The following is a 13,138-nucleotide window of genomic DNA, read 5'->3' as shown; positions in this document are numbered from 1 at the left end:
CGTTCGATTCGTGCGCTGTGTCGTGGAGTCTCCACTAATTTTGTGTGTGCATTAAGAAAGCGCTGACAACGTTGTTTTGTAAATTACTTTTCTCTTTTCCTTTTGTGCCTTTGCTTCACTGAGGGGCATTATGGTAAGCCTAATGTGTGTTGTCCATGTTTCTCACGGAATTAAGTGTACTTGCAAAATTATAGGTACCCCAAAATATACATATGACATTTTCGTGCCAGCTATATAATAGCTATGCTTAGCACTTTGCACAGCTATGTGGCCCAATGTATCTACCTGCTCCAACCACCTGTGCTGGCCATGCAGACATTTACAGAGGGTTTCTGGTTGTACTGGATGAATTCCAATGAAAATTGTCATGCACTTTTGTAAGGCCCTGAAAATTAAAAAATTAGTCATGCAACAAATTGCGAGAAATAACAAAGCAGTTGCTTTGAAGCATGTGGCCTTGTATTGGCTGCAGGTGACATAACATATAGTTTTGGATTAAGAGAGGCTGGATCAAATAGTTCCCTCCAGTACAGCAAAGGCATTAATGAGGTGTGTTTGTGGGATAGAAATACCTGTCTTGCAGAAAGAAACCCAACACCTAATGACACAAAGCTATGTTAAGCTATTGCCCAGCATCATATAACATCCTCAGGCTATTAGATTTTGAGTACTCTTATTTGTTGCTTGTTTCATATTGATATGTGTGAGCAGATTGCCACAAATTAGTGTATCATTTGTAACAGCTATTGATGAGCAGCCAAGATTGCATTTTTAGATTGATTGTGGCCTATTGCACCATTTTTTAAAAAAAATCCTTGGAATGGCATTCATGCATGGGCATCAATTTATCCCTTGTTTATCTCAAATTTATGATCTGCATGCTGCCATCCCAGATCAGGATATAATGTTACCTCTATCTCTACCAGACAGCACGGCCTTGAGAATTAACTTGCCACATATTGCTACAGCACATCTGCTTCAGGTCTGGGGTTAACAACCAGTGGCCAGTCTCTGGCCAGCATGCTGGCCAAGAGCAGGTAGCCAATGCTAGGGAAACTACTTGGCTTGGCCATAAGGCCTAGATGGAGCAATGTCATGAGCAAACACCCAAGACAGGCAGGGTTGGTTCTTTGTAATTGGCCAGGCTTATAAATATTGACATGTTAGCATGTGTATGGGGTATTTGTTGAGCAGTAGGTCTTCTCAAGGTTTTTGTATTGTTTGCACAATTTTGTACTGCTCTCTTTTATAAGAATGAATCCTGTTTTCTATGTTTTTATCACTATTTGGCAAGCACCACAAAGTAAAGTTGTACATAATTGATAAATGGCAGTCTGAGACAAAAATGGCCAGTTAATAGATGGGCCATTTTGGACAGATTTTGGTGAATCAGTTAAATGAATGATTTAATTAAAACCAGGCTTTTTAAGCCAGGCAGACTAGGTATCTTCAAAACCACTGCAGATTCATCACTGCTCATGGTGGGGACAGGAAATTGCATGCTGGTTAGTGCTGCTACACTGGCTGCTACATTGAGCAGAGCTGCTGTATTCACCCTACTACAATGGGGGCTATTTAGTATGAGCCTAGATGGCCAGTTGAATACCCTTTACTTGGGTGGTGAGTAAATCTGATGCCCATGAGATCTCAAAAAGTACATGAGTTGGAGGCATATGATGTACAATTTTTGTTTGCATGCATTTGAACTTAGTAGTATGAAAACATGAGTTTTCTGGGACATAACATTTGGTTCAAGGAAGGTCAAACAAGGCCAAATTCAATATTCATACTCAGCTTGCCCCAGACCTCATGCAACCACCTTAAACCTAGATACCTGCTCTAAGCAAAAGGTCATTGGTGTTCATTTAAGTCAGTGACCCCCTAAGACCTTAAGAAGGTCAAAGATGCTGAAAGGTTTTGATTTTTTAGTCAACTAAGCATAACAAATTATGCTAGGCAGTAGCACCCTTAAAGCAAAATGTTTGTCTTGGTCATTCTGTGTCAGTGACCTACTCTGGTGTCCAAGAACTCCATGGGTGATTTTGAGGTCCTTGTGGTTGGTACTTTCAAAATGAGCATCAGAAACTAAGACATACAGGATAATCTGGAGTAAAGAAGCCACTTGGCTTTGACCTCTACCTGATCTTCAAACATGAACCTAGGTCAATAAAATTTGTTGTAATTCTGAATTTGGTTGTTTTATTGCCCAGGAAACTATCTCAGAAGTGTATTGTTTTATCTTACACCATGCTGTTGCATCAGATCAAACAGTTCCATAGAAGTTGCCTTCGCCGACACCCACAGCCAAATTTTGACATTCCATAGATCGGTAATCATACAAGATGCATCTATTTTTTATCTCAAAAGACCCGCTATTCAATTACCTACAGCTAAGCAAAGTTTGGCGCAGCTACGCCGTGCTGTTCGGAAATTGTTTGTTAAAAAGCGTCGAGTCAAATTTGCTCCCACCCGGGTGAGTGTTAGGGCAGTTAGGAAGGGTCTAATTGCATTTTGTTGAGTGCCAATTAAATGGTTTTTGATGCGATGAAGCTGATATTACAAAATGATGTGGTCACATTACGTTTTATGACTACACCTTACAAAATTCGAAATTAGATCCCATAAAGCTGAAACAAAATAGCCATGGCATTTGCAATACATTGTAATAGGATGGGGGACATAACTCGTTGTCTTGTTTAATGTATGATGACTTGTTCATTTTTTGATCGCACATGTGATTTGACACAAACTTGGTGCAACAGGTTCTTGAGAAGTTAATCAGGTAATAACTGTCCATAAGAGTACAGTTTTTTGATGACTTATTGGGTGCTGGGCAAGCCTTTGGTTGGCATGAATTGAAGTACAAAGAAAGTAGCAAAGGCCTAAAAGCCTACCAAAAACTCACTGACCTTTAACATTTCTGTTTTTTAATAATCCTGCATAAACCTGGCGCGGAACCTGTAACTAATCGTGCCAACAATGTGTCCGTAACGTCACACTTGCCAGCAGCGTCGACCAGCAGAAGCAGAAGTAAAAGGGATTTGGGCGCGGCCCACTGGGTGCTGGAGGTTTTGTGCTTGCAAAGATACGTGACGTACGTCGTCACGCCCCTTCTATGGAACACCAGCAGCTGCATGGGCCATAGTAGCCCTCAGGATTCCATTGCGTAACTGGGGTCCAGCCCGAGCCCCCACGGGAGAGTCCAAAGTGCTAACCCAGCCATTCACCCCTGACAGTGGGATAGCCCACTGGCAGGAATGGCTCAAAGGGTGCATTAGTTCATGCATGCCTGGGGCTGGGTAATGAATGTGGTGGTTGAATAGTCAAATATGCTGAAAAGTTTTCCTGTAACTCGAATGGATAAGATATTCCCATTTAGTGTAGTCATGTCATGTATGGTATGACTTGCATGCTACTGGTCTAAGCTGCTCATACCGATAAGTGCCTCTGGCTACCTGGTGCTTTTTACAGGTTGTGTTGAATACGACTGAAGCTCACATCAAAAGAGCCTATAACTGCTGCAGAAGCTGTCAGAAAGTGTGTACCAAGTGGCCTAAGTGGTTTGTGCTTGTCTTTGTCTGTGCACCCAGTTTCTGTAAAGACAACGTAACTGTGATCAAATGAAATACGCAGCTTCGACACCTCTGTGACGTTATCTTCGACACTGCTACGCTGCCGTGCATTTGACGCAGCACATCAACCTCCCTTTGTTGCTTCCGCAACGTCAACAGACGCCCCAGTCGGGAAGTGCCGGACAGCGGTCTTCCAAGCCAGCAGAAGCATTCCAGCCTGCTGGGTTTTCATCCCAGGCCCAACCCCAGGAAGGCTGTTGCGGGTAAATTAACCTCGTGCTGAGCCTGTTAGAATGCATGATATGTTTAACTGCATGGGTTTGCATGCTACTTTGCATAGTTTGGATGTGTGCCATTTACACCATTCAAGTGTGTAAATATTTCAGTGGAAGACCTGATCTTCATCAGGAGCTCACTGGTCTCACCAGTCTCATAGAACGTGACTTTTCCGGCCGCTTTAAGTTAGTTTTGGCTTTGCCGGTAGAAGTCTTCGCGATCCTTACGCGTGAACAATGGGTAAACGACATGGCTGTGGTGGGCCTCTGTGGCGGATGACAGGCGAGCTGTTTGTGTTAGTTGCCAACTGGCTTTCCTAGACCGATCGGTGTCAACGATGCATCCACTCGGGAAGTCGTGCCCAGTGGGTTAAACAGGTCTGGGGCCTTGCCTGCGGTGACGGCGGTGGCACTGCCAGTTGGACAAGAGCCCGTTGAACTGAGATTTGAGCCCTTCAAACTGATAAACATATAAAATATTGCAAGTTATGGTACCACATGTTACGTCGTTTTCTCTTGTCACAATAATTTAATTTTGTCTTGCTCCTGTTGAATAAACATCTCAGATACTTTATTATCCCATACCCTATGTGTATCTGAAGCCAGATTTGTATCTGTCTATCTGTTTGCATGCCCATTGCCCTGAGCGTTGTTTGCTTCATAGACTGGTGTACTATACTGTACTGCACTGTGTTTTCCTTTGGATTGGTTTGCGAAACTATGTTTTGAGTGCTTGCATCAATGAAGTGGGTCTGTTGAATGTGCACTTGCCCCTTGCTGAATTGTTGCATACTTATGCTATAATTGGAATGTCTGTTGTCCAAGGCTTGCAGTAGTAATTATAATTTTCCAAGACTCAGGTAGCATTTCACCCACCCCTGTTCTTTACATAACTGTCGAGGATGCATTTCTCAATAAAGGTTGGTACTGATGTTTGGATACCAAACGAATAGATGGCGCTCTGGTGAGCGATCCTGACCTGTGAATAGCGCGCGGGATGGCTGTATGTGCGGGATTCCCAGCGCTGACGTCGTGCCTTGCGCGCAGAGCGCTGGTCGGATCGCCTCTGACCTGTGAATAGCGCGCGGGGTGGCTGTGTGTACGGGGTGCCCAGCGCTGACGTCGTGCCGTGCGCGCAGAGCGCTGGTCGGATCGCCTCTCGCCTGTACGAGCTGCGGACCTACAGTCTGCGGATGGACCAGATGCGCCACTTTCTGGCCGGCACCGAGACGCTGTTCCACCTCCGCACCCAGCACTCGCCGCTGATCGGCTACTGGACCGCCGAGCTGGGCGGCCTCAACCAGGTGGTGCACGTCTGGGAATACGGTGAGGCACGGGACCCCGTCAGGAGGTCAGGGTGAGGCACGGCACCCCGCCGGGAGGTCGCCATTGAGGCACGGCACCCCGCCGGGAGGTCACCAGTGAGGCACGGCACCCCGCCGGGAGGTCACCAGTGAGGCACGGCACCCCGCCGGGAGGTCACCAGTGAGGCACGGCACCCCGTCAGGAGGTCAGGGTGAGGCACGGCACCCCGCCGGGAGGTCACCAGTGAGGCACGGCACCCCGCCGGGAGGTCAGGATGGGGCATGGCACCCCGCCGGGAGGTCAGGGTGAGGTACGGCATCCCGCCGGGAGGTCAGGATGGGGCACGGCACCCCGCCGGGAGGTCAGGATGGGGCATGGCACCCCGCCGGGAGGTCAGGATGGGGCACGGCGCTCCGCCGGGAGGTCATGATGGGGCACGGCACCCCGCCGGGAGGTCAGGATGAGGCATGCACCCCGCCGGGAGTCGGGGTGAGGCTCGGCACCCCGCCGGGAGGTCAGGGTGGGGCACGGCACCCCGCCGGGAGGTCAGGATGGGGCATGGCACCCCGCCGGGAGGTCAGGGTGAGGCACGGCACCCCGCCGGGAGGTCAGGATGGGGCACGGCACCCCGCCGGGAGGTCATGATGGGGCACGGCACCCCGCCGGGAGGTCAGGATGAGGCATGGCACCCCGCCGGGAGGTCAGGATGGGGCACGGCACCCCGCCGGGAGGTCAGGATGGGGCACGGCGCTCCGCCGGGAGGTCATGATGGGGCACGGCACCCCGCCGGGAGGTCAGGATGGGCACGGCACCCCGCCGGGAGGTCAGGATGGGGCACGGCGCTCCGCCGGGAGGTCATGATGGGGCACGGCACTCCGCCGGAAGGCCACCAGCGAGGCACGGTACAAGTGCATATTGTCGTCTTCTGCTGTGCACCGTTTGTCGTCCCCAGTGTCGTGCTTTGGCGCCGCCCCCAGTCGCTGGCCGGGCGCACCATCCACACGTCTCGCGCGACCGGCTCCCAGAGCTGAGACAGGACCCCGTCCCGCGTGGACGGTGACACGGCTCGCCCTCGCTGCCCAGATGACCTGTCCCACCGGGCGACGGTGCGTGGCAAGCTGGCCGCCGACGAGGAGTGGACACAAAAATACGTGACGCCTGTCCTGAGCCCGGCCCTCGTGGCGCAAGACAACTTCCTCATGCGTCCGCTGGATGGCACCACCGTCAGTATGCCGACTGATACTGGTGAGAAATCGCGCTATTGGCGCTGCTTGTGACAATGGGCCTGAACTTCAAGTTTGACGCACATCGGGCGAAGACGTGAGCCGCGAGTGGGGCCTCATGGTTTCCATACGGCTGGTATGCATTTTAGTGGTGCTTAGTATGCTCTGCTCTGACGAACAAGTTCACGTACTGAGTTACGAACCATTGTGTCGTCTCCATCTGAGTTGGGTATGCTGTACTGGTGTGGCGTATCTCACCACCCGCTGTGGTTCTCTATCTCTCGGAAGCTAACTTAAAATGGTACGCACAACTTGTTACCGACCTTTTGACGCCAACTTGACATGTCGATTGCTTCTCTTCGCCCACCGGCCTGGCTATCCTGGATTGTCCGGTATGTGCCTTAACTCAGAGACCGGCAATGCGGCAGAGTTGTGCCCTGTACACCACGGCCAGTATGCCAACTCTGGTGTGCGCGGCCCAGGTCTGCCGCCGCAACGTGCGCGCGGCGGGCTGTGCCCTCGCCGGCCCTGCCGCCCTGCGCAAGCGTTCAGTGACGGGCGGGCGGGTCTCGCCGTCGGTGCTCTCTGTAGCGCAGACCGGCCCTGCGCGAGCGTTCAGTGACGGGCGGGCGGGTCTCGCCGTCGGTGCTCTCCGTAGCGCAGACCGGCCCTGCGCGAGCGTCCAGTGACGGGCGGGCGGGTCTCGCCGTCGGCGCTTTCCGTGGCGCAGACCGGCCCTGCGCGCGCCGCCGACACTAACCGCCGCGCCGCCCGGTCCGCCCGCAGGCGTAACGGAGCTACAGCAGCTGGAGCTGCGCGGCCCGCCGGGGCGCTGGCAGCAGCTGCTGCGTGCCCTGGCGGAGGACGCCGGCTCGGCGGCGCCGCTGGTCGGCTGCTTCGTGTCGCTGGTGGGGCCGCTGCACGGAGCCGTGCTGCTGCGCCACCACCGGTCGCAGGACGCGCTGCTGCAGGCCGGGGAGGAGACGCGCGCCTCGACCGCCTGTGAGTCCGACTTCGACCACGGCTTTCCGCGAATACATGCCTGCATCGGCAAAGAGAGCGCGGTAGTAATGCTCGATTCCCTGCGCATGGTCAAGCCGATGCCGGAATTTGTGCACCTTGGTGCGGCCCAAGGACCACGTTTAGTGCCAGATCCCAGAGCATCATGCATGCCAGCCATCCTTCAGAGGACTTCGGTAAAGTTTCTGGGACGTGGTTCTGCGTCGCCGCTGTGGCGGCGGCTGGCGGGGCCGCCGTCGAGGGGACGCGGCAGCCGGCGGTCCTGTCACCGGCACCGCGATCGCTGATGGCGTCTTGTCATGTTTCAGACCAGCAGCTCATGGAGCACGTGCGAACGGGCCACAGCAAGCTGCTGCTGCCGCTCAAGGTGTCGCCGATCCAGTGAGGCGGCTCGCCGAACGGCGTCAGGACCTGAAGGCGCCCCCGCCGGGCTGCCTGCCGACACCACGGCAAGCGTACGGGTGTCAACCGTGTATACCTCCTGCGATTAAGATGCTTTTGCTAAGGTGCTATGAATCCTCACCAGCTGTGAGTTGTGTCACATATTCTGCTCATGAAAAACTCAGGCGTATGCAACGTAGCGTAATAGTGCGGGGCTGTGAGTTTTGCTATGTCGGCAGTGGCGCCAAGTAGGATCACGTGCGTGGGCATTATTTACCAGCCGGCTTCTTAGCTCGCCGGCTGTTTGTACTCAGGGTCGGTGCAATACGGTGTATCGCTTACATGCGCTGGCCGGCAGAGGGTGCATGTGCTGTGCGCGGAGCGCGCCGCGGCGGACGCGCGGACGCGCGTGTGATGGGATAACGGCGGTGTGAAGGGATCGACGTCTACAGAGGAACTATGGCTGAAATATACGACGGGGTACGGGACCGGTCGGGCATGCGTATACTGTATAGATGATGGCACACTGCTGGTGGTGACGTCCTCAGTTCGGGTGAGGCTTGTTTGCGGGCAGCAGCCGACCGCTCGCCTAGCCGGCTTTGGGGAACGACTAGAAGAACGGCATTCCTAAGTATTCGGACGTTGGATCGGTGAGCTGTGGACTAGGAACGCAAACATCCATTCCGTTCGCCATTTGAATATGATGTCAAGCCTACACGAGCTAAATTGCTTTCTTCCGTTTTTCTTCATTTGTGTTACCTGCGCGTTTGGACCTACGCTTCACGCCATTGTCTGGCACGTGGACATCAGTGGCTGAACTTCCTGCCGGTTTATTCCTGCATTGGTCCGCCGTACATTTATTAGGCTGGGTCGAGCGACTGTACAGGATACGTAACCGGCACGCTAACCTGCCTTGAAACTTTCAGTCATAACTAACGTCAGGTTCTGGGGGAGTTTCACGTTCACTTAATACACGAGCCTGTAGAATGCATAACATACCCATCGTCCTTTTTGACAATGCTGGGTTTCGCAGGTTTCACTGGCAGGTTTCACAAGGTCTTAAATATCTTGTAAGGTCGGTTGTTTCGAGAACCCTGCCATCAAATGAAATCGATTTTAATTAATGACAAGGGTATGCACGTTCGACACCACACCTAAAAGCGAAACTTGAGCTAAGGCTCGGTAGTTGTGAGGCATCATGGCGCGGTTTAATGCGAAGAAATGAAGCAACCATACGAGCTCGTGTGGAGGCCTGTCGGTCGGGGAACAGCGAACATTCTTCGAACTTTATATTCTTAGGGCAGTGATAAGTAGGGCGCATCGCCCAGACTAGTTTGTAATTTCAGGCTTGTCGTTTCTGGTCTACGAGTTCTCGCGGCGCGGATAAAAATGCATAGATTTATACCATTGGTGAAACAAACCAGGCGCTGGTGACAAAGCCGGCGAGGCAGCTGACCGCAGACACGAAAACCGGCCAGCTGCAGCCGACCTGGGTTCGGGGAAAGACCTGGGCGTGTTGCTCCGACGTGCCTGAAAGTGACACCGGCAGGTGCTGCTCAAATGAAGTCTGGGTGTCTCAGACGGTGGGTGCCGTCCAGAGCCCATCGCCTGTGTCGCCTGTGCGTGCCTCACCACGAGGCACCCGCTCAACAGCGGCCCAGACGTCGGGCCGACTGCGGCGGGCCTATCACGGTTACCGGGCCTAGATGCCTGGAGTTGGACGTGCCTGTTGCACGCCTCCCACATGGCCGGCGGTGGCAAGGGGTGCGCTATCACGCGACTGTCATCTAGCCGTTGACACCTCATTTTGCTTCTATCACGCCACTTCCGACTAGCCAGAAACCCTTTGGTTCCTGAGCTTAAACACCGCAAACATGTGTGTGTGGGGGTGGGGGTGGCGGGAATTGTGGGAGAGTTTGTCATATTCACATTGAAATGCATGACGTCATAACAACGACATTCAAATCCTGCCATTCCATAGGCCACGCGGGGGTCAAGGATAAGAAAATTATAATGGTCGAGTCGTTCATATCTGGCATTCGTGAGTCCAGTTTCCAGATATAAGGGTCTTCAGTTGGTGCTCAACGTTGTGCAAGGTACGACGCCGTAAACAATGACGTATCGAGGGGCATATTTACAAAACGAAGGACTTGTGTTGTCTAGAGCATTTCTTTCATTCAAAAACTCACCAATGAACGTAAGTGAACTTGCTTCTTCATATCTAATGCTTGCTTCAGTATCTTTAAATGCGAAACATTTCTTTCAAGGGCTCAACTGAACGATGGATGGGGAGGCAAACCCATCACAAGAGTACAAATCGACACTTCTGCCGCGTATTACATTAGAAACTTATATCAGGAGAGGAAGAAATTTCAGAGTGGTATTGTTTTTTTCGGAGTATTTTCTGGATACACGTGCCTTGTTTTTCAAGTGTTAGTTTTTTATTTACCCTGCTCAACTCTTTTCAATAGTAATCACAAGCCCTGCTTGCAATCTTGAGTACTGTCAACATAACCAATGTATGCGCTATCACGTTGCTTAGCCGGTATCTCTTGATATCTGGAAGGCCAATAACCCAGCGTAACAGCTCTGAGCTAATTACAATTTTTCAGGAAGTTGGAGCGGTTTTCAGCTGTGATGACATGCCTGGCCCAGCAGCATTGTCCAAATGCAGTTGACAATAACGACTGCTCGCCTCCTATCAGCATCAAGTCATCAAATGCGATGGGTGTTTGATGAAAGTGCACAGACTCAACATCGACATTTTTATGCTAGGACCGGCCTCCTGCAACAAGACTTCACCGCCCCCGGGATCACGTTCCCGAACAGCACGCGGAAATCGCAGTGGAAAGTGGATTACGCGGGCATTGTAACGCATTAGCAGCGCGCGTGCAGTGCAGTGAGGTGGACAAAGACTTGCCGGGCAGTGTCGACGAGATAGTCGGGAAACCAAGCGAAAACCCAGTCACCTTTCTTTACCGAGCACGAAGCGAGGTACTACACATGAAAGAGGATCCCGAAATGAAAAAAAAATGTTCGTTAAAATATGTGTCACCGTGGCTTCTCTAGCATAACGACGGAGAGACTGTGCGGACAAGCGGAAAATCTGCCCGGAGTACCGATCAAAACGGTCGGAAAACTTCTTCCAGTCATAACTTTAAGTTGAATGTATGCGCCAAGAAGTACATTCAGAAATGCTGTTTTGGAACAACCGTGTTAACCTTCTGCTTTCGTCCATGGCTATTGACACTTTTGGAAAATAATGATATGTTGTTTTGTCGTAACACTGAATGTGCGGAATTTCATTTTCGCAAAAGTGCTGAGCGCCCGTAGAGAAAGCGAACACGCCGTCCCAGTTCTGCCCAACGCTTCTAGTACTCCTTGCTTCAGCTTCCTTGCATGCCACCAACCTCATCAATTTTTGGTTATTGGATGCCATACAGAGTGGGGCAGAACAAGAAGTGGGTGGATCAGTGCAAGGCAAGGATATGTCAATGTATAGTGATGCTATCTAGGAGGTCCAAGATATAGATATTACTAAATTGAAAGCGTGCTACCACAATCTTAATTTAAGTTTTTTAGGTGAGACCTTTATGATATGACACCCAACCGAAAACACTTTCACTCGCTACCAGCATTATTGGCTGCGTTTTGTATTCTCATTAGTTCATGACGAGATAGGCATCCTGCACTCCAGCTGGAGTTGCTGGTGCATTTCATTGACCTTTTGCTATTTAATATTGTACTGTTAAGATATTTCCCGCACAAATGTTTCACTCCAATCCTTAGACATGGCCAACGCTGTGACACTGCCTCGTAGCCTATCATGAATACCTTAGCAGACACAATGCATGATACGGTACCCCTGGTAGTTTGAGAAAGGGGGGGGGGGAGCCGTGAGCTGCTGTCTTTTAGCTTCTCCCTGCCTTTGAGTTCAAGGATATGAATGCGTCATATCATCTGACTAAGCACACTCGCAACTACCTTTGATAAAAAGTTATCATTCTCGTATGCCAAGGCGCGGTGCAAGATATCGTGCGCATGAAGTCAGAATTCAGAAAGCAAGCATTCTGCAGTGAGGGCCCGATTTAATGTAACGCCCTTCCCGCAGTATTGAGGTCAGTGACCTAGTGGGCTTTATAAAGAGCAACATGCTAGTTAGTGCACAAAACCGCTAATTCGTGGTGCGTGGGGGCTACTGGGGACTTCGCACAGCTTAGAGCACAAATTCCGCAGCTTAAAGTACCTGAACGGGACATCACCATTGACAAAATATGACACGCTTGAACGAGCGAGGCTACATCCCTTCTGCGACGACGACCATGGCCGCCGAAGTGGTCGCACTGAAGGCCCCTGCTTCTGCTGGCTGTGATGAGGACGCTGTCGGGCGCACTGAAGGATGACACTGTCACGAAGTCGCCTGCGGCTTCCTACGGGGACGTCACCGGGGGGGGGGGGGGGGGCGCTACGATTGTGCAACGAACTCTCGTGTTCGTGGCTTGGCACAGACGAGAAGATTCGAAACGTCTCCAGAGCAGGAGGTCGGCTACTCAAGAGCTCACGAGGACACCGGAAGTAAGTGCGAGCAGACCGTCAGCGAAGCTCGCCATGTGAACACCACGCCGGAGATAGAGCTGAAGAAGAAGAGGAAGAAGGACGTGCACAGAATGGAGGCGGACAAAAAGGCAAAAAAGAAGAGGGAACAACAGGCCGCGACACTCCAAGAAGAGCACAAAACGAAGGCTTCGTCTGCTCCCAGTTTCAGGGTAACGAAATGTTATGTGTGACACATCCTAGCGGTCCGCTGAGCCGTGTGTGTAGTGTGACAGCTGAGCTGTGAATGCAGTGTGACAGCTGAGCTGCGGGTTCAATGTGACAGCTGAGTTAGGGATGCAGTGTGACAGCTGAACCGTAGGTGCACTGTGATAGTTGATATGTGGGTGCAGGGTGACGGCTGAGCTGTGGGTGCAGTGTGAAAGCTGAGCTGTGGGTTCGATGTGACAGCTGAGCTGTGGGTGCAGCGTGACAGCTGAGTTAGGAATGCAGTGTGACAGCTGGACCGTAGGTGCAGTGTGACAGCTCAGCTGAGCGTGCAGTGTGACAGCTGAGCCGTTGGTGCACTGTGACATCTGAGCTGCAGGGGCAGTGTGACAGCTGAGCTGTGGATGCAGTATGACAGCTGAGCTGTGGATGCAATGTGACGGCTGAGCCGTAGGTGTAGTGTGATAGCTGAGATGTAGGTGCGGTATGACAGCTGAGCTGTGGGTGCAGTGCAACAGCTAAGCTGTGGGTGCAGTATGACAGTTAAGCCGTCGGTGCAGTGCGACAGTTGAGCTGTGGGTGCAGTATGACGGTTGGGCCG

At 51.8% G+C, this 13,138-nt stretch overlaps 1 protein-coding gene and 1 long non-coding RNA gene across 2 annotated transcripts; one reads left to right on the top strand and one right to left on the bottom strand.

Moving 5' to 3' along the window:
• Positions 1-7,780, top strand: LOC119107949 (protein NipSnap homolog 3A). The gene is made up of 6 exons (XM_037231543.1): positions 1-133; positions 4,987-5,173; positions 6,236-6,397; positions 7,162-7,198; positions 7,510-7,571; positions 7,704-7,780. The coding sequence occupies exons 1-6, from the start codon at positions 131-133 to the stop codon at positions 7,778-7,780; spliced, it is 528 nt and encodes a 175-aa protein (XP_037087438.1). The 5' UTR covers positions 1-130.
• Positions 7,781-8,642: 862 nt separating this feature from the next.
• On the bottom strand, positions 8,643-10,092 carry LOC119112797 (uncharacterized). Its single transcript, XR_005095784.1, has 3 exons — positions 9,966-10,092; positions 9,198-9,306; positions 8,643-8,870 (listed from the first exon to the last, which is right to left on the bottom strand). It is a non-coding gene; the product is annotated as an uncharacterized LOC119112797 (long non-coding RNA).
• Positions 10,093-13,138: the final 3,046 nt, after the last annotated feature.

This window comes from Pollicipes pollicipes, unplaced genomic scaffold (genome assembly GCF_011947565.3).
Source record: "Pollicipes pollicipes isolate AB1234 unplaced genomic scaffold, Ppol_2.1 Scaffold_2555;HRSCAF=2994_pilon_pilon_pilon, whole genome shotgun sequence".
Taxonomy (NCBI): Eukaryota; Metazoa; Arthropoda; class Thecostraca; order Pollicipedomorpha; family Pollicipedidae; genus Pollicipes; species Pollicipes pollicipes.
Note: the sequence above shows the minus strand (reverse complement) of the source record. Positions and strands in the feature narration are given on the sequence as shown.